This window comes from Pocillopora damicornis, chromosome 11 (assembly GCF_964200805.1).
Source record: "Pocillopora damicornis chromosome 11, jaPocDami1.2, whole genome shotgun sequence".
In the NCBI taxonomy this organism is placed as follows: Eukaryota; Metazoa; Cnidaria; class Anthozoa; order Scleractinia; family Pocilloporidae; genus Pocillopora; species Pocillopora damicornis.
In genome coordinates, this window is record NC_142680.1 from 4,915,026 (window position 1) to 4,942,697 (window position 27,672).

At 36.9% G+C, this 27,672-nt stretch overlaps 1 protein-coding gene across 1 annotated transcript; it reads left to right on the forward strand.

Moving 5' to 3' along the window:
* Positions 1-3,228: 3,228 nt before the first annotated feature.
* Positions 3,229-26,911, forward strand: LOC113685782 (receptor-type tyrosine-protein phosphatase delta). The gene is made up of 29 exons (XM_089188408.1): positions 3,229-3,474; positions 6,159-6,472; positions 6,985-7,132; positions 7,934-8,206; positions 8,769-8,942; positions 9,106-9,348; positions 10,044-10,235; positions 11,036-11,343; positions 11,919-12,063; positions 12,689-12,991; positions 13,562-13,946; positions 14,146-14,292; positions 14,471-14,622; positions 16,287-16,438; positions 17,168-17,249; positions 17,616-17,692; positions 18,542-18,581; positions 18,807-18,904; positions 19,090-19,206; positions 20,136-20,284; positions 22,000-22,135; positions 22,674-22,823; positions 22,924-23,026; positions 23,433-23,503; positions 24,077-24,211; positions 24,467-24,589; positions 25,062-25,216; positions 25,922-26,057; positions 26,156-26,911. Exons 1-29 carry the CDS (start codon positions 3,405-3,407, stop codon positions 26,234-26,236), a joined length of 4,659 nt encoding a protein of 1,552 aa, XP_089044534.1. The 5' UTR covers positions 3,229-3,404; the 3' UTR covers positions 26,237-26,911.
* Positions 26,912-27,672: the final 761 nt, after the last annotated feature.

Genomic DNA, 27,672 nt, shown 5'->3' on the forward strand with positions numbered 1-27,672 from the left:
AAACGGAGCTTCAGGTAACGGTTTCGCGTAGGGTGGTCAAATTATATGTATAGGTAATCACATGATTTCGAGTGCAGTTGGGAATAAATAAGCACGATTAAATTTTTTCAAGACTAACAAAATTGCACGAGCCCGTTGGGCGAGTGCAATATGTGGTCTTTGAAAAAATCAACAAGTGCTTGTTTATTCCAAATTGCACAAGAAAAATCATGTGCCTACGTGTTTATAATATACATGGAAAAATACGAGATGGCTTATCATAATTAAGTAGAAGCAAAGTGCGCGCATTAAGTGCAAAAATAAATTATTCAAACCGTGCGTTCGGTCAAAAAAACTGCGTACGATCAAAACAATAATATGCAATGATATCTTCACATCTTTAAGGCGCAAACATTTCAAAGTCCGGCTAAACAGTTCAAGGAATTGTTCGGTCTGTGTCCGAATCACTTTCGATGAAATGGAATTGTCGTTTCCGAGGTTTAACCACGCTTTTTTTAATTCCGACGTTGGATCGCTTGAGCAAAGTGTTAAGCTGGGTCGGCTCGTAATTTTCGATTTCTTTGGCAATTCCCTTCTCTAAACACCACTTTTTCCAAACCGACAACCAAAACGTAGTGCTTTTTACAGTGTTTTCGTTTGTTTGCATTGTTTGAGCTGTTTTTCAGCTGCGGTGGCGAAAGAAAACCTGCTTAAAACGCTGGCCATTGTTTCGCTCGCAAATTCTCAAATTGTCAAATTTTTTTTGCGACATCCAAGGCTCGCATTTGATTGCCTATCTGGGAGTTTCTTTGATTATTTACCAATCAGAATGTCTGATTTGTTACTTTCTTTGCACTGAATTAACCCTCTTCTGCACTGAATTACCTGAAAACTGCAATTATCTAAACAATCAGAACTGAGTAATTTTTCCAGGTATATTATTAGTAAGAAAACATGAGTCTTTAACAGTAACTTAAACTTTAAACTCTGATCTTAATGTGTGGGATTTTGTTTCTTGATCAGGATGTGTATCAAACACTCGTGTTTGATTACATTTCCAAACACCTCGAAACTCAGAAAAATCATCTGTGTCCTCTTGTGTTTGTTTTATTTCTTATAACTCTGATTACTTGGTGCACCTATAATTCAGTTTTAACACAGGTATAACCACGAAACCTGAGCATGAATTAACTTTTGACACTGCCAATTCGTCTCTAATTCCACATAATGAATTCTACAAAAGAAGGTGTTTTGCTAGTACAAAAATCGACGTGAGATTCTGGACAGACAAAAAATAAAATGAACTCACATTTTTTTTCTCAACGGTGTTACGTTGGCGACATGAAATGTGATCCATATTCATTTTTTTCTGTTGATCATCTAAAGTTATTATAAAGAGACAAACTACCGTAGGAAACGAATTCTGAGAAACTGAGGGCCAGTTTTTTCTGCAAGCAGTGGGCCTCACGTATTCTCTATAATAGATTTGTTTTCATGAAATAAATGTCCTTCCACTTCGAGCCTTCGGCCCACACAAATAAATATCCCGATAAAAGATTCAGCTAAACTCAAGATAGTTTAGACCGCGGTTTTGTTAAAAACAACGCGGCTAAACTTAAATCGTTTTTTCCTCTTTGAAACAAAATTTTAATGAAATACATCTTCCGCCGTCACCTTTTGTAAATTACTCTGCTATTTTTTAATCATTATATGCTCATCGGTATGGTGAAAATGAAAACCGCGACAATCAGCTTTTAAAATTTAATTCAAACGAAGAAGTTTCGAGAAGATCTGTCTTTGCAAAGTAATAAAGAGGGTATGTTTCAAAAGAAACCTTAAAAAAATATATATCGATACAAAACCAGTATTGTGTCAGCGACGAGACGTTGACTCGGCTTATCAATTACCTGATTTCTCTTACCAAATGAAGAAGGTCTTTGACGTAAGCAAATGACTTTTGTCTTCTCCAAGTAACATTCAAAGTTGAGCTATACCTATTAATCTATCAAGTTACTTTGTGCTTCTATCTTTTTTTTTTTATCTTGATTACTGTGGTTTCAAAAAAGCTAAAGATTGAATCTAATCATTTCTATCAAAGTGATCGAAAAGTGTACATATTTCGGCATCACCCGAGCCAGATGAAGCACAGGAGATCTATCGAATAGGTTCGTCCCCCCGCAGATGATTCTGTGCCGTCTTTCTCGAAGCGAATCAAGCTGTAAATTTCTGCAAAAAAAGAGGTCATTTTTTTGTCTTTTGGTGTTTGTTCAAGCGAGTGGATTGAGGAGCGATTCGCGTCTTCCCTTGCCTTGATACGCGAAAGAAAAACGATTCTTCTCTAGGCTAACTTCTTGTGCTGTCTCACGACTACTCTAGAAATTTTTTAACAGTTTTCTAGTATAACGTAACATGGTATGGAACACTGGCGATATCAGCGAAACCTTACAGCTTCGTATCTTTTCACTGGTCTGTTAATCTGTGTTTTTGTCGGAAATCTTAGGAATACGGAGATTCTAGAGCTGTTCTTGTGAAGAAGAAAGTTTTTACAAAAATTGAGATGGAGAATGGCATTAGTAGTACTGGTTTTACGGGAGATGTGCTGGAAAGAAACAAAGAGAAAGAAGAGCAAAGATGTTCAGTGAAAGTGATATTCAGACCGATTAACTCTTAGGACCAACAGAAATAAAGGAGGTAAATTTCTGAAAAAGCTGTGGCGCTAGGTCGGTAGGGGGTACAATCTGATTATGAAATAATTCAAATAGTACGCGCGCTCTGATTGGCCATAAAACCATTTTACATGAGCATATGTAAACACGGTTTTCGTTCCTCATTCATTAGTTATTTTATAAAAGAAATGTAAAATGGTTTCCGTGTTTACATGGCCTGATGTAAACACTTGGGAGGTTGGGAGAACACTCGATAAGCTGGAAACCACTCTGCTTCGCGTCGTGGTTTCCTACGCTTATCTCGTGTTCTCCCAACCTCTCGCGTGTTTACATCAGGCTATGTGAACACGGAAACCATTTTACATTTCTTCATTGGCTACCGTAAAGAGCTTCTTTAGAGATTCTCCATAAACTGTGGCCTTACCTTGTCAAAATGCACAAGTGGAAAAACAGGCCCACGCAAGACATTTGACCTTTGATACATAAGTTTGCCTTTTCAGTTTCTCACGAAAAAAAATTACTTTGGTAAAGATTATTTTTAATTTTTTTGGCATACAAATCACGATTGACAAGTTTCATAAACACCTGGTATTTCAGTTTCACGAACTGAAACAGCAGCTGTCAGCTAGCAACATTTAAGCTTCTCAACGGAGAGAATTAGCTTTTTTAAGATGCAAAAGGGTATCGAACTGAGACATCAGGAGTCAGCTTGCAACATCTCAGTTTCTCAGTGAGTTATGAAGTAACAACAGCAGCGAAATGTCGGAGTTTGATTCCGAGCTTTACTTCCGAGTGGCTTTCTTCGCTTTTCTTATTCCTCTCGGTTCCGGTAAGTTCTCTATCATTCGTAATTTGAGTTAAGAGCTTAACGAATTCACATACTTTTTTTCAGCAGTGACTCCAAAGATATGAAATGATTAAATTTAATTTCATTCTGCTCAATTAAAAAACTGTCGCATTCGAAATATCAGCCGAAAAGAATGTTGAACAATCGTGTACGGTGTGGGAACAGGTCCTTAAATCAGCATCTACTGGGTTGAAGCGGTAGCTTTAAAGAGATCTGAACTTTTGTCGGAATACAGAACTAGCTCGCGTCGTTATCGATAAAATTATGTCGGTCTCTTAATTACACGGAACTCTAAGAGAGGCATCTTTGAAAGCTAAGATTATATGAGTAGTCTAGAATTTCGACGATTTCGATTGCTTTCCTTTTCTTTTACTTCAAATAGTTTCTGCACCATATCGAGCCTTTGCTTGAATTACGAGCTGTCGTATTTCTTGAACACAAAGTTGTGTCATTGTGCAAATTTGACACTGACTTCAAAATACTACATTAGCTTTCCATTTTAGTGCACAAACTAGATTGATACATTTACTGCCATTTAGTTGCTGCTGAAGGCAAAGAGTTAAAGATACAATGGCGATTATTCAACCTTACTCGTAGATGTTCAAGTTTTCGATGTATATTCATGAGACACGGCATGGACTGAACAACTTCTAAATAAACAATCATGATGTTTAAGTAGACATTTCATTCCTGTTTACTCGTAGAAATTTTTTTTTTTAACGCCGAGAAACTGAGATTAGCAAAGACCTTTAATGAAATTCCCCATCAAGGTAAAGCTCTGAAACAGCCTTCAATACCAGGCCAAGACTTGGAAAAGCGTCTCAGAGAGTCAAAATATCTCGAAAGATGTTCTTAAGGAATAAACAAAATTTGCGTTCGAAAGTTAAATTTTGAAACGTGTCAAATTGAAAATGTTCTTGGGAGAACATTAGTTTCAGTAAATAGTAAGATAAATTTATCATGTTGAATCTGCTCTTTAGAGTTTCATTAACGACCAGTAAAACGACAGAATGTTAATAGAACAATTCCTAAGACCATATGGTAGTTGTAACACCAAGGGCCTGTTTACAGGAAAGTGGGGGATCCCAGGTAAGTAAGGTAACCCGCCTAGCTGTGGTCGAAAAATAGTCTGAGTTTACACACAGTCCTACAACCCCTTTCTTTGGGTTTACCGGCCTGTAAGCCCTATTGGAATGTTGGGAGAACACCTGGAAAGTTTTTTTAATCATTCACCTCTGGCTCATGGGATGCTGGGAGAACACTTGAGAAGTTTTTAAATAAAGAGCCGGAATTGAGTGACTTGTGAACTTTGCGAGTGTTCTCCCAACATCCTAAGTGGGTTGTTACGCTGGTGAAACAATGGAGAGCGTGGTCTTTTACTTTTATGAAATAACCATGGGTTTAATGGTACAGCAAATAGTAGGTTTTTGACCAATCAGGGTGCTTTTAGTTTCACAGTTATAATATAAAGTGTTTTATTAATACTTTTTTTTTTTTTGAGAGGGCACGGTAACGGATCTTGCAATCTAATTGGTTCCTTACCCGGTCAGTATTTTCCTATCTCTGCGCACGGGCCACGGTAACGCTTTCGTGAGTCGCCAAGTACATCCCAACTTTCGTTGCCATTTTTCATAAATATATCTCGTTTTTCCGGCTGGGCAGTATTTTTAAGCAAACACGTCGGTCACTACCTCAAGCCGATGAATAACTTATGAATCCTCTCTTTTCTCTCACTCAAATCACTGTGGTTGACAGAAAAATATTGGTTTCAGAATGAATTTGAATAAACTATAGTGTCATTACGTTGGTTGACAAGCGGCCTAAAACCCGTCTGCAATTAATTTTAATCGTTCACAATAAGTACCTAGAAAGTTAAAACGTGAGGTATTTGGTTACAGCTAAACTGTACGATGGAACTTTCATTCATTTAATACCTGAATTTTCTCAAGCAATTTGTTCACAGTGAAAGAGCGAGCGAAGTTTTAATTTAAGTTCTACAACAAATATACGCTCTCGGTGAGTCTTTCCAAGTCCGTTCAATTTGAACATTTGTACCGTAAATTGCACAACAGAAACGGTGTCTCGTTGGAGTGTGCCATTCGAATTTAGTTTTTGTGAAGGAAAGACCAGATTTACACACGCCATTGCAGCAAACAAACCAGCAAACTCTCACAACTTCAAAATAGAAAAATTGAATTTACTCACAATTACTTTCCTCGCCGTTTACTTAATGAACAGAGGTAAATCTTCGTACATGAGTGAATCGTCGATGAGAGTGAATAATACTTTCCGTTAGATCATTGACTGTTTTTGAAGAAAACATTGTCGTGACAGTCCTTGCCAAACTAGTTCCGTTGTTTTTCAAATGTTCTTACGCTTTTTTTTACTTATGCGCTCTCTAATTGACATGTGTCAGATTGTGACAGATACTTGTAAAAATAATGTTTCAAAGTTTGTTTGGAAGCCTTTTAAATTATCGTTACGGAAATGAAACTTTTTCGCTGTGGCATCTCTCGTGAATTTGCATCACCTCTATTTTAACTACCATTTACTCACCCAAAAACTGTTCAGTTTATGAAAGATCTTGCCGTATTTACAGTCCTAAATCTGGAGGTTTGTTAAGGGGGATCTATGGGTGCTTTCTAATTTCTTTTCTTTCTTCTCAGCTGACTGTGTTGATCTGGATCTGGGAATAGAAAATGAGAGAATTTCAGATCGTAACATAACCGCTTCTTCAGTTCAAAATGCCAGCACACCAGCCAAGAATGGTCGACTGAACTACACATCAGTATCATCGTGGTGTGCAAGACCAAGTGACACTAACCCGTATGTACAGATTGATCTACAGATGCTCTATATCATCTGTGCCGTTTCCATCCAAGGGAATTCTCAAGCAGATCATTGGGTGAAAAACTATACACTTCAATTTTCCAATAGTGGAACAACTTGGATGGTCTACAGAGAAAATGGACAAATTAAGGTACCGTGTCAAAGACCATGTCACTTGGCTTTTATTGATATTTGCAGTTTTCTGCAAAATAAATAAAAATTTGACTGCCTCTTTGTTTGACACTTCCTTCAGAGTGATGATACATTCCTAATGAGATCTGGCTGGGAACATTGATCTGTGAAGAACTTTGATTTTCACGAAACAATTAATGGAGAAAATTGTCAGAGCTGTTTTTTCTTGTCACTCTGTAGAGGAACAATACAAGGAAAAGCTTTTGTTTGTACGTCATCCCTAAGATCATCAAGGTGTCCAATGGAAAATGAGGATAGATGTCAAAAGTGAATGTCATTAGACTTTCTAAAACCTAATTTAAACTAGGTTTAATTGTGTAAAGGAGGGAGGAGGAGTGCGAAGATGAGAAGAAAAAAAACCAAGATACTCGACCATTATTACTATTAGAAGTTTGTTATTATTTTTATTTACATATTTTTCTGGAAATAGATGTACACCTTTAAGTTTTTAGCTGTTGGTTTTGATTTCAGACCTTTCAGGGAAATAGTGACAGAGCCTCAGAGGTGAAGCATGTTCTTTATGAAAGTGTTGAAGCACACTACCTACGAATCTTGCCAAGTGCATACCATGGTGCTGTGTGTATGAGAATAGAAGTGTTTGGTGTTAAGCGAAAACCAGGTTATTATTTCATTAATTACCTTTGACTATATAATAGCCAAATTCATGAAAAAGTTCCATATCAAGGCGCATAAACAACTTCACGTACAAAATTATGCTAAGTGTAAAACCTCTCTTTTGAAAATGAGTTTATTTGCATTAGAAGGAGAAGTGATTTTCATGGCAAAGTCTTTGAATTCTACATCATTTTCAATTCAGGCATTTTATAAATTGCCTTGGTAAGTGATGGGTGAATTGAACTGAAGTATGGTGGAGCTGGTGAGGATCAAACAAAGATTTAAATGCCATAAACCATAAATTGAAAACATGCTGGAGTTAAATGTTTTTTTTAGTGCTGTCATCCTTTTGATTTGCCCTAAAATACTAAAACTCTTAACACAAACTGAAAGTACATTCATAAATATTAACAGATGTGGAATTCATGCTTGCCACCTTTTTAGATTAATGGGGATCTATACATTTGGAATCTGGAACAAAGAGTTCGCACAAGTTTTGATCAGGAGATCTTTGCATAGTATGGAAAGTTTCTCAGTGAAAATTATACAACGAGGGAAATTGGCTTTTACTCTGGCGCAGACAGCTCACAAATCTGGTCATATCTATCTGCCTTTAGATTTTTGGAAACTTTAGTCTTTCTATTTCAAAAATACACTAGGGCATCTTTATCTGCACTTAAATGGGGGTGAATAAACTCTGGCATTACTTTATCTTAGCAGGCTGATATACATGTACATGTAAGTGTTTGCAAAATCCAAAACTGAAACCTTACTAGATATTAATTTCTTTTCTATCTTAACACAGTTAATTTTGCCCTTGGGAAGGCCACCTTTCAGTCTTCAACTTTTAACAATACTGAGAAGGCTGTGTGGGGTGTGTCAGAGAAAGCAGTGGATGGTAATTCTGATACTGAATTTAGAAATGGAAGTTGTGCACATACTCAGCCAAACAATCCAAGCTGGTGGAGAGTTGATCTGGGTTCAGATAAGGTTCAAGTCTCTGACATATTCATAGTCAACAGATTTTCAACAACTCCTGGAGTGATGGCCAGAAGCAAAAATTATAGCATTACTTTGGGTGAGCAGTCACTACTTTTCATGTAGTCAATTGATATAAGCTTAAGATAAATGGGTACATTAAAAGTAATTAAACGAAGGCGTTTGCAGTGTGTGGGGTTGGAAAACCATTGTTATATGCTCAATCTCAACCTATCTATGCAGAAGTTTTACCATGCAAAGGTGTGTAAAATATTATGTGAATATTAAGAAAATGATGTAGAGGGAGTTATATGTTGCTTTTTCAGTTTGATGTTTCTGTTGCTGCTGAATTGAGATATTTGAACCCTTCAATATACTTTGTGTATTTTACAAATCACTATGATTACATGCTTCAAACAATAATGATAGATATATATTCTATTTATTGTAAGTGGTTCAATTAACTTTATGTGTATATTTACATGTACATGCATGCAAAATTTTATTTCCCTACGAAATTGTGTTATACCGAAACCTAGTTTAGAGGGGGAAAACAAGTTAATATCATTAATGAAATACATTTATACAGTAGTTTGTCACACATTTGGTATGTACAGGGCATTGAGGTGAACTTTTATTTATTTATTTTTTTATAACATCAGGTAACAACCCAATAGTAGTAAAAAACACTCAGTGTAGAGGACTCTATAGTTTTGTTAACTTCAAAGCATCAGCTGTTTGTTTTACCAACCCACTGATAACTGGCAGATATGTAGGGATATCAACAATACGGAAACAAACTCTTCAACTCTGTGAGGTGGAAATCTATTTACGAGGTACATATCATTAGACACAGAGATTGGTATTGACTAAAGATCTTTAAGCAAAATTTTGAAGTTTTTGTTCAACTTTAGTGACACTGATAGTTCTAAAATCTTCTTTGACCACACTTTTGATGTGACCAGATGCTGATTAACGTAGTTGCATGTTTCATTTCAGACAATCTTGCATTTGGAAAGCAAACAAATCAAAGTGGTGTAAATTTTGACGGTGTAAGTAGCAGGGCAGTTGATGGTATCAACAACACAGATTATTACGCTAACAGCTGTAACCACACTGACAGAGAACTCAACCCTTGGTGGAGAGTTGACTTGGGAAAAATTGAACCAGTTTCAGAAATATACCTAGTCAACCAAGAAAACCAGTGGTTTTACAGGCAGAATAACTTTGAGATCAGAGTTGGTAGGTTACATCATTTTCGAAATTGTAACATTATGCCATAGTGTCAAAATGTCTTGAGCAATCATGTCTCATAATATTAGTAGTGTCAAATTATCTTCACACTTTGACTGGTGAATTTCATTCAAGTTTATGTATGCCTATATGTAGGAAGACATTTAGCAGAAATTTTGGTCTAGTACATCATGATGGTGAATCATCACTTTCCTTTTGCACTACTCGTCGAAGATATGATGGAATAATAGGGGCTGGACCCTGGATCTGAAGGTCCAGTTTGTAGCCTTGGTTTTGCATTGTACTCCAGGGTTGGAATCTTTTTTCCATCATTCCTCTTTAAAGTTAGGAATACGGAATTTAAATGGATGCTGAACAATGAACGCCTGCCACAATGGATTAGCTACTCCTCTGCTACGGTTTCATAGTGTAAACCATGGCCCAGTTGTTGGGCAGATAATGCTATTCAACTGATAAATCGCTATCCAGTGGATAAGAGTTAGCAAAATGCGTTGCACTATCCAATGGGTAGATCAGATTTATCCAGTGGATAGCATTATCCAGCGCTCCAGTGTCTCGTGATCTCCGGTAGTCAGCCCTTTCCCTCCTTTGGCTTCATGTAACACTCTCACACCCCCACTTTGTAATGATAGTAGCTTGATAGTAACTTGGTAACAATTTCTTGATTTCTCAATTCTTTATAGGCACCGTGTCTAATAATGGAGGAATTACCAATCCCAGGTGTGGTAATAAGAGTTATAGTCTTCCAAGAGGAAAAGGTGTATCCTTTTTCTGTCGTCCTGTATTACTTGGAAGATATGTGACAATAAGAAGCTTAAGAATTGACCTTGAAAACTTCACACTTTGCGAAGTTGAAGTTTATTCTGAAAGGAGAGGTAATACATCTTATATCAAATATACCTGTATATCTTTGAAAACCTCACACTGATTTAAGTCGTAAGTTATTGCACAGATAAGTTGTGCTAATGTACACTAGTTCTATCTGCATGCATGCATAATCATTTTCTGAATATAACTGATATGCTCTGTTGTTGTGGTTGAACCTGTATATATATATTTTCAGCTTGGTAAACTTAAACTCCCTGTAGGCTCAATGTTACTGCCGTTTTCCTTAATTTTTTCTTTCCATGCATTCACTATCTGTATATTATCAAGAATTAAAACCTTCTACTTAACATAAATTCTTGATTCCTTTCAGAGTTAGAGGGATTTCTGCTGTAGTTTTAAATGCAATTGGAAATGTTTGTGCCTGAAGTTCTCACTATACTTTACCTTACAATAAAACTATTCCAAGCCTTTGCTCCAAAATATTTAAATGACAGTTCTCTCTGCCATGCTTTTACTGTGCCTGCAGGTACAATTTGATTGAATTTTTTTTTCAAACCTTTTATATTTAGTGGTAATTACACTGGTACAATATTGAACATGAGTTATCATTATATATGTTGTGGAAGTCTGGTGCTAGAGGCCAAAAAAATTTTCAAATCAGTACACCTGATTACATAAATGAAAACCATAGGATTATTAAACAGCTCAAATATGATTTCATATTAACTGAATCTTACGGAAATGGAAATTAGTTTGGATTGGCAAGTTTGCTGTCTTAAATACTAATGTGTTGTATACATCTGCATATTAATTAACCAGTTCAACATTTTATAATGATTGATTACAGCTTGCCAAATGCAGGCCATAGGTGTGGCTAGCACTGACACACTTCCTGATGCCAGCTTCTCAACATCAAATGGAAGTTCAAGATGTGAAGCTTTTAGAGGTCGACTGAATGCATATGGGGGATGGTCACCCAGCAGAAATGACAGACCTGATGACTATCTGCAAATTGATCTGCAGTATGAGTTTCTTATTTGTGCTGTAGCTACTCAAGGGAGGTCAACTTCTGATGACTGGACAACTGAGTACAAGTTACAGCTATCCTTTGATGGTTCCACTTTTGTGACCTACAAGGAAAACAATGTTAACAAGGTTGATTAAAAAAGCTACAGCTGAGATTAAACACAGAACTGTGGAAGATATTCTTAGAGTTGCACTAAAGGGTGATTTCAAGAGCTACATGTATGTGGGGGTTTTAAGTCTCAAACTCTGAACCCTGGAGAAAATTTGTGGAATCGTGGTTGTGTTCTTAGACTTAAATAGAAGGTCACAATCTTAAATGCATTACCCTTTATCATGCACTGAGATTTAAATAGAAATGAGCATCTATCATAGGTGGACATTCATGCATGTCTCTAAAAGCAAGGAACTTAAATATGTATGTTGTGGGTTATATTAGCATCCTGAGTAAGTACAATATGTATGCAGAATACAAAGTTGCCTGTCATATATGCATAACGTAAATTGAATTAACTGACCTTATAAAGCAGGAAAACGAGAACACATCTGGATACTTTGGTGCACATACTCAAGTTGTCTTGAGCACTGACTGACGGCTAGTATCTGAGGAATGTAATGAGAATTATTCCAGAGTCTGCTATGGCCAACAATGAAAAAATTGATCTACAGTTTAATCATCAACTCATATTTCGAATTATTTGTTTTAGACTTTCAGTGGCAATTCTGGAAGACATGATATTGTCAAACACAATCTCAGAAATGTGAGGGCAAGGTTCATCCGTTTCCAGCCTGTCAAGTTTGTTGGAAACAAAGCTTTGAGAGTAGAGGTGTATGGAGTTCTTATATCTAGAGGTATATTATGTTTAACTTAATATCATCAAGTTTTCACATTGAGCAATTTTAAGGCTGGCATAATGGTTAATTTATTATATAGCCTCTTTGTTTATTGGATGTAGTTTATTTTTGTGAACACTCCCTGTAGGCAAACATCATATACAGATGTTTACATGTACGTAGACCGAATTAGGAAGTGGCATTTTCCACAAAAAGGTCTTAACCTACAGCTGTATGACTCCCAATCATGGAGCTGGATACGTACCTATGTTAAATGTTGGTGGCTGTCTGCTTGTCTGCTTGTCTGAAGGGGTCTACAAATGGAAAATTAATCTGTTTAAGTCTGTTTTGGGTTACGTTCTTCTCCCATTTACATAATTAAGTTCATATATGCACTCCCAATAGTTCCAAAGACCCTGCAAATTAACATTTTTCAATATAACTGTGCAAGACTTTTCACTAAGTGGAAGAGTAAGGCTGGGTTGAATTTGATCTCTTAAATACCACATGAATTGATTTCTATGTGTAAAAGAGTGAAGAATATTGGTAGCATTGTTATTATTATTATTATTATTATTATTATTATTATGATAATCAATATTACTTTTGCTATTATTCAATGACCATTCTGTCTTAATTTCAGTCCCCTCACAAGCACCCAGTGAATTGACTTTATCTGCAACCTCTTCTACAAGTATCACTGCATCCTGGCAGTTACCTCCTGCATATTCCAGACACGGAATCATTGCAGGGTTCAAATTGTCCTATAAAAAGAAAGGGTTTATTGGGTCAATACATGTGGAAACTAAGAATGGTGGAACAACCTTTTCTGGAGTAATTAATGGTCTGGATAAGTACACAGAATATGAATTTCAAGTGTTGGCTTTTACATCTCACGGTGATGGACCAGAGAGTTCAGTTGTGGTGGAAAGAACAATGGAAGATGGTAAAAAACTTGATTGTTTGTAGCAGTGGCACTTCCACTCTTGGTTGGTTTTCAAGAGCCTATCACATAGTGAAGTTGGGTTGACATGCAGTAATGCATGTATAATGTTTGACTGTGTATATATGCTGAAATCCTAACAAAATACAGTAGCTGTATATTAAGTCCCCTTGTAACTTAGTCGAGTTTTTTTTTAAATATTTAGATATTTTTTTCTATTCTTGACACCATTTTTTGTATTATGGGTGAAAACTGTCAAGCAAAATGTTTTTTGTGTTTAATTTTGAATCAATATCAGCATCCAAGCAACTGCGCACCTAACCCAACATTAACTCTTCTTGTTCTCAGTTGACTGTTGTTGGGTAAGGGGAGGGTAGGTGTGCAGTTGCTTGCAGAAGATATTGATATTAAAATATTGTTCTTGTAAGTTTATGGATTATGCTCACCAAGGCAGATGATGATGTAAAATATAAAACATACTCTGAGAAGGTTATAATTTTAGAATTTCTTACCATGTATGTTTCAATCTGCATTTCTGGTCCTAATCATAATAACAGTGAATCTTAATTTTAGTCCCTTCACAACCTCCTAGTGGCTTAACTGTGGCAGCCAGCTCTTTTACCAGTGTTTTAGCATTTTGGCGGTTACCACCCGAAGACTCCAGAAATGGAATCATCACAGGATACAAACTGTTTTATAGAGAAACAGGTGGTGATAGGAGTCCAACAGTACAAATACTCATCCAAAATGCAGCAATTCGGTCCAGATATATAACTGGGCTACAAGCTGATACAGAGTATGACTTTCAAGTGTTGGCCTTCACATCTGTTGGTGATGGACCAAAGAGCTCGGTGAAAGTCGTGAGAACAGCTGTAGATGGTAAGACACTGACAAAACATTCTGTGGGAATTTCTTTACCCTTAAAATCATTATCATTTTACATAATAAACCAAACTGAGTGCAATTTTAATTCCTACATGTAGAACATTATTAATTTCCGAATTTTCTTTCCTCTAATTAGTACTTTTTCTTTAGCACCTAGTCCTCCGGCTTACCTCGATCATACTCCGTTTCACCTTGGCGGGGTAGGGTACTGCTACACGTAGGCTAGATAATGACTCTGAATTCATCGTTAAATCTTGACTAACATTGGATGGGTGTTCTCCTTCTTTTGATACACAATCTGTAGAAGTAGGAAAGAGAGAAGGCTCTAAATCTGTTAGTATTGTCCAGATTGCCGTTCCTGTTGTTCTGGTTATAGTCTTGGTACCATTGCTTCTTGTCGCAATACTGCTGTATCGGAGGTATGCTTGACCTGCAATAATGGTTTCTTATAATGGTTGTGAAAGCAGTAATTTTCCTGATGATGTTTACAAAGGAGAAGCAAATTGTTTCATTTTCCTTATTTTGTAATTAAATATCATAAAACATAAAAATTTTTGTGTGCCAAGTGTAACTGTGTAATTCCTACCACCGTTTCAGGAGGAGACGGGCAGAAAAATCAGGCCAAGAGATAGACAGCAATGAAGTACATGTTCCACTTGATGATTTCAGGATGGATTCAGTTGAGTCCGGTGGAATTACAACTGACTTAGTTTGTCAAAACGTGTCTGAAATTCCTTCAGATGGAAATGGTAAGCTATCGCATTGAAGTTAAAGTATGATTGATGCAAAACCGATAGTGTACACGCATATGAATACATTTCCAGCTCACTGTCACGTGAAGAGCTTTACAACAAAGAAATGTTAGAAAAGACACAGGCGGCCCAAGCTTTTCTTATGTACGTAGAAAACCCCGAGATAGATAACTCGCTAAAATGGGTTACCTTCAACGTAGTAAGCGGTTAGATAACGAACAACGCACTGTGGAAGTAAGGTGAGGTATTTTTTTCTGAGGATTTGACTTATTTTTTTATTCCTTAGAGCGGTCGTGAATATTCCCGTACAAACTCTTAAATTTCGCCATGACTGTTATTTCGTAAGATGATCATCTCTCAGCTGGAGCTTGTGGGCCGCCTGTGGAAAGGACGTCTTTGTTTGTTGTCTATGCCATTGCTGTAAATGTCCGGAGTGCAGGAAAAAAGAAAGATTATGAGTTGTCCGTTCAAGTGCGAGCGTCAGACCTCTCGAATTCTCGGTCAGACACCCTACCAAATGAGCTCTAAAGACATCCTTTGCGAGCAAGGCCATATACTAGGCCTACGTAAAGCGTATGACCAGGATCAGCAATATCGAAAGTGTCTTAAGGAAGCGTTATAGGGTTTTTTTGACCGCGCGAGATCTGGATATGAACATAGTGTCAACATGCAAAGCAAAACAACGGCTCGATACGATCGCACGATCGTTATCTGAAAAGGTGTGTTAAAAATGGTTTAACACTATACAGTTTTTGATGTGGTTGAATATAGAGTTTCCAACAGTTGCACCCGTAATATTTATAGGCCTACTACGCCTGAAAAAGAGGTCAACCGAAAAGAAAATACCGCCGTGGGAAAGATTGCCAGAGGCAACGGATTCGAAAGTCCACGCATACTCAGATACCGATCGTGGCGAAGTTTTATACCATTACGTAATGTCTTGCGACAAAGAAAACAGTGATATTTTGAGTAAGATTTATCGCGTTTCCTCCATTGGAATTTCCTAAGATTTGTCGGAACGTTAAACATATTTGTGCCCTTCCTAGTGCCTGTTGATAATAAAAAATCCTTGAGACCAAATTTGAAATAGAGGAAGAAAGCACAAACTTGCAAATAGCTAAGAAACTGCTTTTGTAATCCCTTACTTTTTTCGGCTTTTAAATAATCGACAGGACAATTTTCACAAATTGTGCAACCTTTGAAGAGATTTCACGAAAGCAAATTGTAGGAAATCAAAGGCAAAGCCAAATTATCGCTAGTGAGCGCCTCCCTTCGTGGAGCCTTAGCTTAATAACGAAAATCATCTTCATAATATTTACTAGAGCAAACGATAGTCCGAACATTGCTCGTTGCCTTTTGAAGGCTTTTTGCGACCTTGAAAAGCGGAGGAAAACAATTTTTCCTAGAAAAACATTACGCTGGCGCGCGCGCCAACATTGAGCAAAAGCCCCATGGAGCCTCCTTAAAAAGTCAACACGGAAATGAAGTGAGAAAAATGGTGAATTTTGAGCTGAGTTGTCCGATCAAATACATTTTGAGCATTTGTCACAATCGTGAGGCCGAGGAAAAATCTGGGTCCCTTTTGACGATGGGACTATTAAGCTAAACTGAGAGGATTCTTTTTTAATTAAAACCAACCTCCTGTAATTCTTCTTACACAGAATGTGGTAAAACCTCCCTCCCCGAAGGAAAAGAATCGGTGCACAGTGAGGCTGATGATGGTAAGCCAAAACCAATTCCCATGGCGGAGTTTGCTGAATACTTCAAGAACAAATCAGCCAATGGAAGCATTGTGCTGGAAGATGAATTTGAGGTAAGGTAATATATTTTATGATAGCTTTTTAAGCGGATTTCCATCAGCTAATGCCGGTTGCAGTTTTCATGTCGACGAGTTGTCTATAGAAGGGTGGAAGAAAAGTGCATAACAACTGTTTCCATAGGGGTCTGTGTCCAAAAGAAAGTGCTAGGTTTTTGGTAATAGAAACCTGTCAGAGAAAAACTTGTGGGAAACGAAATTTGAAAATTTATTTGAGATCACACGGTCACTTTTCAGGGACTGAACAACAAGTCTGCTCAGGCTCCAGAAAGTTTTTTTTAATCAGACCAAGTCTTCTGCATTATGTTAAATTAATCCTTGGTTAGCTAGCTTTTTAACAGGCAAAGGTTTTCCTTATTGATAACTACACGCTTCATTCGTTGGAATTATATAGTACCTTTGGTCATCTTCATACTGCTGGCCGCTTTGTAATATGCATAAGTACTATCTGCTTCGACAAGGTTTCCTGCGTTAGTGAAGAGAGTTTCCTTTTGCAAGTCTTTAATGCTGTGTGACTGTGGTTGTTGTTGGTTTGACCTTTGTAATTTAGTATATTTGCACTTATTGTTTCAAGATCATAAACATGATTAACATGACCAGTGATGTCTAATTGCCTATCCCTTCAAATCAAAATAAATTAATGTCCCGTCGGTAAACGACTTGTATATTTAGCTGGCTTGGGTACATAGCTAATTATCTCCTTATACTTATTTTATTTTTTAACAGAAGTTACCCAGCATTTTCCCGTTCTCTTGGGACGTTGGCAAAAACAACAAAGTGAAAAACCGTTTTGGAAATATTACGACCTGTAGGTGAATTATATTTATTCTGCACTATCCAATTGTATTTTACGCAATAAAAGGTTTTTTAAATACTCATTCGCTTTGACGCAGAGTATAGACATCAATTACAAATTTGCATTTAAAAAATCTCACTTTGGGGACACTTTAAAGTTGGTGGAATCCTCTGTGATCGCAGATCGCAGGACAAAGTTTAACTGAAGGATTAACTCCTGCAGACGAAGAGGAGGGCGAACAGGGGTTACCGGGCTCTACAAGTTACTAGTGGTCACTGCGTGAGAATTAGTTTGAGTACGAGTATTATTGAGGAGAGAGATTCCATTGTGACAAATTCGTCTCTGTAAATACTTAAGACTGGCTCTTTTTCGTGACAGATGATCATTCTCGCGTTGTTTTGGAGAAAATAGAGGGTGATCCAAAGTCTGACTACATTAACGCTAGTTACATTCCGGTAAGTACGACAACAATACTCTGTAGTACGGTCCATTTTAACTGTACATCACTATATTTTGAATTCTCTATTGTGTTTCTAAAGATAAATTATTATAGAGAAATTTTCAATTGACAATAGAGGGTAACCTGGGATTGCAGTGTCTGGCTTTACTTCCCTCTGTGATTGTCCCTGTAAACTCGTGCTACTCTCTCAATCAATTAGATTTAACCCCTTAACTCCCGTGAGTGACCAAGACAGAATTTCTCCTTACTATATCCATACAATATCATGCAGGAAAGTGACGGAAATAAAGAAAAAAATCAGTTATGGGACTACTGATTGATCCGATTTAAAATTCTTCAAACTAACATAATAAGAATCATTTGGGAGACAGTAAGGAGAATTAGTAATGAGATCTTGGGAGTTAAAGGGTTAAAACTAAACTCAGCCAATTGTAGACTCGGTCGTTTCTCACGCTTTAGGTAGTTTGAATGTAGTTTCTTTGAGTTCTCTTTGGCTCACTGACATATCTTCCTTTATTCTGCATGGCTGTGTGATTACTATGTTATTGGCTTCACAATACTCAGTTGTAATGCCCTCTTTTGGACTTCATAACGATAGTTTGCTATGGTAACCAAAAAACCAAATAAAGGAATATACTTCAAAATTGAACTAGGATTTTTACAGATAGAGAATATAAAAACACATTACAAACGAAGAACGAAATTAAGAAACTTAAATAAAAGCAACTTTTCTCTCAGCTTGATAGGCAAAAGGAGCAGGAAATACAAACAGCCAAATAATCTCTTGAGTCTCAAAAGCAAATGATCAGTTATGATTTAAAAATAACTTTTATTTCATTCTTAGACTGTTGATGAGGAATCAATGAACTACATTGCAACGCAGGGTAATTATAATAGATGTTAGTCCCGATAGAAAGCCAAGACATTATTCACATTTTCCAACCCACAGTCGGTTGCACATTTAATTGTTTTCCTTGGACAATTGTTAAATAAATATAGCTGGTATATCACTGTTGTAAATCTGTGATAGATCTGTTGAGTGAAGTGTGCCTAGGTACATGTGGTTTGTTTCTATTAAGTCTCTCAATACCTTGTTGATATTTTGTCAGGTCCAACCTCTACAACAATCAGCGATTTCTGGCGAATGATCTGGCAAAAAAACTGTTCTGTCATCGTCATGTTAACCAACTTGGTCGAGTTGGGAAAGGTATTCCTACTGTGAATCCTTCTAATGTGAAAAGTACTTTTCTTTATTATATTTTCTGGGTTCTTTACAGTGGGTTGGTTAACTTTTTCGTGCCCGGTTTTTAAAACAGAACAGACTTAGAAAACGATACAAATTTTTTTATTTTAAAAGACGAGTGATACATCTACATTTTTTCACTTTCTAAGAACAAGTGTGATCAGTATTGGCCAGACAGTACTACCACGTTTGGATCCATCACAGTAACACTACTTAGGACGCAAAGCTTCGCTGACTACTGCATCCGAACCTTAAAATTAGTCAAGGTAAGGAAAGAACACCTTATTTGCATGATGTTAAAATGGAATTAAACGTGATATTTTTTTTTCATAGAAAACGTTGTTCATCGGGGTTTTATAGATAAATGAACGCTTAATCGTTTGTCTCGCATATCAGCCTGACTCTTAAAAGCGTAATATTTGCTTGAAGGGCAATTGAAATTTTCATATTTTGACCCAAATGTATTTTCAGATGGGAAATTAATGATATTTTGATTCGGAGGTTAATTTTACATTGATGGGGGCACATTGACAGCTTTTCCTACCTTACAAAAGCTGTTTATTTAAACATATGGATTACAAAGCCTAAACCTCTAGACCCTTTATCTCCCAAGATCTTATTTGCAATTCTCCTTACTGTCTGCCATATAGTTCTTCTAATGTTAGTCTAGAGAATTTGGTATTGGATCAACTAATAGTCCTTTAATTAATATTTTTCTTTATTCTCATCATATGTCTGCTTGATGTTGTATTGATATTGTAAGGAGAAATTCTGTCTTGGTCACTCATGGGAGTTACAGGGTTAACTCAAAGAAGTTACCGACACGATAGCTCTCCCCCTCCTCTTTTCAACTGGAGGGTTTTATGGTGATATAACTCTAGATTCTCTGAACTAATTCACAGAGAATTGCCTGCCGGCTGATAGAAGAGTGATTTACTGATTAGATCTTTGGAGTAAAATGGTTGCAATAGGCGAGATTTTTAAGTGACAACGATTCTGCACTCTCAGTTACAGAGGTTTTTTGTGATACTCGAAAGGCTATTACTTTTCATGGAATATTATCACCGCCTTAACAAAGTTGAAGTTTACACACTGTCAGTCAATTTTGTACTGACACTTCGATCGTGACTCGTCCTTTAAGCCTCAAAAGTAAAATTAAAATGAAGTTATTAGTCTTAATTTTCATCGGCTTTAGGGCACGAAGACGCGTGAGATTCATCAATATCATTTCACCTCGTGGCCAGACAGAGGTGTCCCACGCCGTTCGACTGCGTTACTTACATTTAGATGGAAGGTTCATGTTCAAAATCAGGCCACCGGCGGACCACTCGTTGTACACTGCAGGTACTCTTTAAAAAAATTGTCATTTGACAACAAGTGGGTGAGGTGGGAAAACATGTTAAAACAGCTGCTACGAATGAAAGTTTTCAGGACTGCTGTGGAGCAGTATTTACCAAAGTTCTCGAAAACTTAAAGATCGCAGCTCAGCTCCACTAGAGCGTGCACTAGTGAGGAGAACAGCTGAGCAAGGTCGCCCACTGGATTCGCGGCCGTTAACATTCAAATACAAGTTAAATAGTGTCTGAAGGTTTGGTACAACGAGGAAGGAGATCAATACGCATTACAGATGATACGGTGAATAATTTTTAAGATGCGAAAATCTCCTTTTACCTCAGTGGGATAAAAATTGGGTACTACAAATGTTGTTCTTAGACAGCATTCACCGCGTGTGGACCGTAGAGGAACTCAAAATTGCTGGTCGGCTGAATTTCTTTTTTCTTTTAACGACATGATCATTAACTCGTGAATTGCGCGCATGCGCAAGAGCGAGTTATAGATACGATGTGGGGAATAGCATTCGCTCGCTCGCTCGCTCGCTCGCTCGATTGGTCGATTCCTGTAAACTTTTTTTAGATTTTAGTCTTTTGAGTGCATTTGATAGTTTTTGGCGAGCAATAAACAGACGAAATGGCGACCTTTGTTGCTAAGAATAGTGGTGGGATGAAAAAGAAGCCAATGACAATCTTAAAAGAGTTTTTTTTTCCTTTTAGTTTCAACAAGCGGCGCCAGCGACTGGCAAGCATTCAAGGATTCACACTGAAATAACAGAACAACCTTCGTTTTTCATAAAATTGTAATTTACAATCCTTGAACTTGAAAACAATCCGAAGATTCACTGAAAATATCACTTACTGCGAAGCGCTCGGAGTTTACAGATGTTCAAAAGTTTTTTCTGTTATAGCGTGAGATTGAGGACAAAATTGATCATTACGTTTCGTCGCGTGTGTTTTTCCTGTGTGAAGCAACAAAAGATGCCGGCGACTGACGAAATAACAAGTTAACACGAAAATCAAATAACACCTAAACAAACAATTTTAGCGACCGATTTTCAGTGAATTTTTAAAGAACAATTTTCTTTTAAGTTTCAAGACAATTTGAAGATTCAACATACATACAACGTACTAAAATGCGAAAGTTACACACCATAAAATTGATAAATAGGCCTGAAATGAAATTCTATCCTGTTATTGATTATACGTTGCCTAGCACGTGACTTAAATCTACCCAGGCGGAGATCTAAAATGACGGTGGCAGGCCTGGCTTAGTTATATCACTCAAAACTCGTTCCCGTTTGTCTCATTTGATAAAGAGGGAATTGTTAATGTTTTCATTAAGACAGTATTGCCTTGATTTTCTAATATTTACAACGAAAGCCAGTAAATTTCACTTTTCACCCACATTTACTTCCAACCTTTTCTTTTGAACCAGAAACAAAAATGATAGACGTTTAAAACACATGACATCATCCACCTTGTCAAATGTAATAGCATGATCATTTCAATTGTAATGCCTTCTTATCCCAACGTTACTTTGTTTCTTTGCTACATTAGCGAACACTAAACTACTGCTCATACTCTAGATATGACAATCAACCACAAAATTCCCTAAACCAGATAACATTAAACATAATCTAAAAAATCATGTGTCAATTCAAGAGTTTGCTCACAGAGCACTTTGATTTTTCGATTGTGATCTCTTATTTCTTTGCTCCATGACAGTGCTGGTGTTGGTCGAACTGGTACGTACATTGCTATCGACGCTATGTTGAAAGGTGCTAAGAAGAAGAATACTGTGTTCATACAGAATTACGTGCAAGTGATGCGAAAACATCGCCCTTATATGGTGCAGAATGATGTAAGTGAATTTGATTCATTTCTGCAGCGAATGTTGTTGATGATTTTTCTGTAGTCACATGAAATTGAAAGGACGTTCGATCGCGAAATACGAAGGTGCGAGGTTCGAATCTTTGTGGGTAACTCAGTTTTTTGTATCTGGGTAAATTTTTTTTCACATTCTTCTCGGACACAGCTATTGTTGCTCATAATTATGTTAATTTTCGAGTGCTCCCGCTCCAGAAGTGTGGATTAGATGCAGATGTGATTAAATTTACCATCTCCGCTGTCTTTTTAATGTTTGTAAACAAGCAAAAGGTAACGTAATGAAAGTTTTGTTGCCTTAACTGAACGTTTCTTTAATTATTTGCCGTTTTTGTTAGCTATTCGTTCTGTATCATAATAATTAACTGGAGGGAAATGGAAAAAATAACTACTTAAATGGAAGATGACGACACTATGCGTAATCGCATTATTTGATGAAATAGACTAGCAAGATACAGTGTTTGCTCTTTTTGTTTTTGTGATTGTTTAGCCTCGTATTTTTTGCATTTATGTAGACACAATACGTGTTCATACATCAAGCTGTGATGGAAGCTTTGACCTGTGGAATTACAGAGGTCACTTCTCAAAACTTGCGGATTAGAATGAACAAACTTGCCAGGGTCATGTCAGATGCCAAACAGACTGGTTATGCAGAAGAATTCAAGGTATTAGTCTGCCTCACATTAGCAAACGTCACTAGTTTTTAATATTATATGGTCTATTGCTAAACGGGTAAACTAAAGTAAAAAGTATTTGTTATTCCAGCGTTTGGAGCGCCTCGACGACTGCCAAAGCTCAGGAGAAGAATTTGTCGATGCGTTTAAGCCCTCGAACCTTAACAAGAACAGGTTTTCAAATATAGTACCAAGTAAGTACTGCCTTAAATGTTATTAAACTGTGTTTCTTTCCTGTTTGGCGATAACGCAAAAAAAACATTTTTCAATACAAATGAGTTTGATGGCTATTTACTAACTTAGTGGGGACGATATCCACCAGTCATTTGCAAAATTGAAAGGGTAATTAACAACATTTTACCCCACCGACGGGAACTGGAGATATAGAATGCTCTCTTGAATGTTGAAAACATTCTCTGGCTACTTTTTATGCTGATATTTCGCACAGATTTCATCCAAATTTCATATCAGTCAGGACAAAAAATATACTGATATTTCGCCAACATATTATTTTGTTTTTGAGACCCCGTTCATCATCATCATCATCATCATCATTATTGTTTATTTCATTGTTAAAGTCGTTTTTTAATTTCTTTAAAGTGGATACTGCACGGGTCATGCTGAGGAGTTCAGAGCCAGATAAGGATTACATCAACGCCTCTTTCGTTGACGTAAGTACATACGTGTTGGGAGCATTAACCCTATACCGCCCCAGATCTAATTCTTAATTCTCCTTTTTGGCTGTTCTATATTTCGTTCAAATAAGTTAAGAGAATTTAGCCTATATTTTACAAGTTATTTGTTTGCAGTTCGAGTCAGTTGTCACTATCCTTAACCATACTCATTCCATTTCGGTGTTTATTTGTCCTCCAAAAACACATTTTATGATTGATTAACTTGACGCCGACAACAATTTTGGATCCCACAATAAACGACTCATGATGTCTTCACTTAGCGCCCTCAAGCTGAGGTTTAAGTTAATACCATTTATCTGTGGTCAGAACTTCAAGAAAACAATGTTTAACCTATACGCTTGATACTAAGGAAGATGGATCAGTTGTCAGTAGGTACTGAGCAGTTACTAGCAATAATAGATCAGATACTTGCTGCAGTTTTTTTAAGGCTTAAAGATAATGAGTGCAATGGAATTTCCTTTCGATAGAATTGTCTCTCTATCGTATTTATTGCTCTGTGTTCTTTACAATAAGTTTCTCAACGGTGACATATTTTACTACCTTCATTAGGACTATAGTCGACGTGACGCATACATTTTGACTCAAGCCCCGTTAAACGATACTGTTAACGACTTTTGGAGGATGATATCACAGTATGATATCGGCACAGTCGTGATGTTAAACAGCTTAAAAGAGGAAAAAGAGGTATACTTTACTTATGTTAAATGCGAAATACCAAACGCAAATTTTAACTTCTTGATATTTTTAAAGGAAGCTCTGGAATCATGCGCAGGGAATTCTTGACCTACGATCCCTCAGGTCCAGAGTGAGACATGCTTGCTATACTGCAATTTATTACTTAAAGTTCACTGATTTTTCGCATATTATCTGACAACAATAAATTTTGATGTTCTCATGCTAAGGTATATATTGAGTCTGGCATTTTGCATCTCCTGGTAGAGTTATCCACAATATTGGCCAAGTGAAGGGTCTGCCAAGTATGGAGACATCACTTTACAGCTTCTGTCAAAAAAGAATTCGAAGAACATAACGACGAGGAAGTTCAGCGTTATAAATGTGATGGTACGGTGTAAATCGAACTAAGTATTATGAATAACCAACATGTTAGTTTGGGAGTAATAGTATAAGTAAGAGGGTCTTCGAATGTCCTAACAATTGACGAGGAGCAGAAGGGCTTACCAAGCCCAACTTATGGATTAAATATATGTTAATCGTCTCAATGACGTTATAAGTTGGAATTATACGAAAATTTAGAAAGAGGTAGCTAGCAACAAGCTTTCCTTAAAATAGTCATTTGCAATCTGGAAAAAAGCAGCTGGTCACGGAAAAATGGTGTTTGAAATGCAACCTCGTCCTCAGGGCCGAGGTTGTCGGTCTTTTTCAAAATGGAGGCAGCCATCTTTGAAACCGGCCGCCATCTTAAAAAACTGACCGAGAAACTTCCGGTTTTTTTTTTTTTTTCTCCGATGGGGATCCCATCCGTGATGGCTCATGATCGTGATGTTTATATTGCTTTTTAATTCTAATACGTTAGCCTCCCAAGAAGACCTCGACTGTACAGCATATACAGTACACCGGATGGGCGAATGGAGACTCGAACCCAGATCCCCAAGAAGTACTCGATCTGTTGACTGTAATAGAGCAGTCTCAGCAACAATCCGGAGATAGTGTCATTGTTTTTCAATGCTGGTAAACTAAATATTGTTTTTTTTTTTTGGTTTTTTTTTTTAATAAAAAAAATCATTTAAGTTTTCCCTCACAATTTTTAGTGATTGTTAAAATAAAGTGAGAATGCAAAGATTAGCAAACAAAAAAATTATTTCTGGTTAATACTGCGGAGTTCATTGCTTTTGCTTTGCATGGCGAATTCTCTCAGTCATTCAAAGAAAAAATTTTAAAAAAAATTAAAAGGCGAAACGAATCGGAACTCGATCGTTCTCTTTATTTTGCCTTTCAGTTAGTTTGTAAGTATTTACGTTACGTGGTCTTGGGCTTCTTGTGATCTTATACGTATTCCAATGGTTGGTTGTCGTGAGTTACTCTGCGGCTCAAACAGCGTGTCGGGTGCGAAATCGATACCTGCCTCTCAGCTCTACGAATCTTAGTTCTCTGCGTTTTGACCGTAAACTTTGTGTCTGAAATAGGATTTATTTAAAAAAGTAATCAGGGCGCATCTAAGTTTCACTTTAGTAAAGATCTTGTCTCTAGGTTAGCAGCCCATACCTACTAGTGCTTATCCCAGCTCTCACAATATGAGGCGACTAAATCTTTGAACTGGGTACCATTATCTCTCAGTTGAACCACAGCATTTTATATTGCTTACAACCTGGGCCTCCAAGGAGATTGTATCATTTTTTAAAATTTTATCTATTGGCGTCATTCGTTGTTTTTCAGTGATGGTGTGGGTCGTAGCGGCTGTGTAGCTACCATAATGTCAGTGATCGAACGAGTCAAGATTGAACAAACAGTTGATGTGTTTCAAACCATTAAACTGATTCGAGCTAAAAGGCCTGGTGCTGTGAACACCCTGGTAAGTTGCTAAGAAATGACGAGGGATACTAGGACTGTGTTCATCAACGAATTATTTCTTTGCTCAACTTAAAGCCCTATCTGCTGTTCGTTTTTCAGGATCTCTACTCGTTCTGTTACAAGACAATCCTTGCATACCTGGATTCTTTCAAGTGTTATTCAAACTTTGAAGATTGCTAAATTGTCAGTATTTGACAGTTGCCGATGTTTGCGCACCGTCAATAAGTCAGTCAGTCAGTGAATTGATTAGCTGGCTGGTCTCTCAGACACAAATAAATTATAACCACAATAACGATAGAAATGATGATCTTATTGGTAAATTGGTACTAGTCGAGCGCGTACAATAGTTAGCTCTTCAATATGGTAAGCTTTTCAATAAATATCACTTGCTAATTTTCTGAAGGGAAAACCTCTCTTCAGTTTGTTTACCAAGAAAGTGCTAATCAGTAGTGGCAGTTAAATAGCATAGGAAGAGAGCGTAAGTTTTGTGTAACTGCTGTAATAATTAACTGATCTTTAAATTTATCTCTGACTCCAAGACTAAAAGTTTGAGCCAAGAGCAGTTTATAATCAATGTCTGGCAACCAGCAAACAAAGCTTAATTTGTAGTAAGTCTGTAAAGATTTACTGTTTTAAATGGGAATTGTACTATATTGCTCCCAAATTCTATATTTTTTTTATCTGAAAAGAGACAAAGATAAAGTGGTATTTTAAAAATTGGTGCTTTTTTTGATAGATGATGGACATAGCAGTAAGATGATTGTACTGTCGATTAGAAATAACATTATTTGAATAGCTTTACGAGCTGGTAAAAAATAAAATTCATAAATCTGTCTTTGTAGACACCAAGTACAGTACTGATGCGTTGTCGTTTTACGACAGTTGAATGAAAGGAAAAAACTTAACTGTACACGGGTACTCTTAGCACAAGGTTAACTGTGTTCAAATGAACTTTTCTCTTCATTTAAAGCAACGTCGTAAACTTTAGGTACATCAGTTACCCTGTTGACAGTAAAGATTACACAGACATGTAACACCGAGAAGCCGTTTGGTTGGTGTCGTTCTTCATCATTGTATGAAGAAAACACGGAGCAAAATTCTCTGACAGGCTTGTATAAAATCTTATTCTGACCAGAATTTTGATTCATTCGATTGGTTATTTAGTGTAAATCCATCTAGTTTGTGCATGTCTTGCTCCTCAGAAAAAGTTTGATCGTTGCAAATTTTAAACGGTGCTTCAGGTCACGGTTTCGCGTAGGGTGGTCAAATTATATGTAAGAAAACATGAGTCTTTAACAGTAACTAACACTTTGAACTCTGATCTCAATGTGTGGGATTTGTTTCTTGATCAGGATGCGTATCAAACACTCGAGATAGTGTTTAATCATATTTCCAAACACCTCGAAACTCAGAAAAATCATCTCTATATTGGCTACACGAAATGTGATCTATATTCATTTTTTATGTTGATCAACTAAAGTTGTTATAAAGAGACAAACCACTGTGGGAAACGAATTCTTAGAAACTAAGGACCGGTTTTTTCCGCAAGTAGTGGGCCTCACGTATTCTCTCTCATAGATTTGTTTTCATTGAAAAAAAGTCCTTCCACTTCGAGC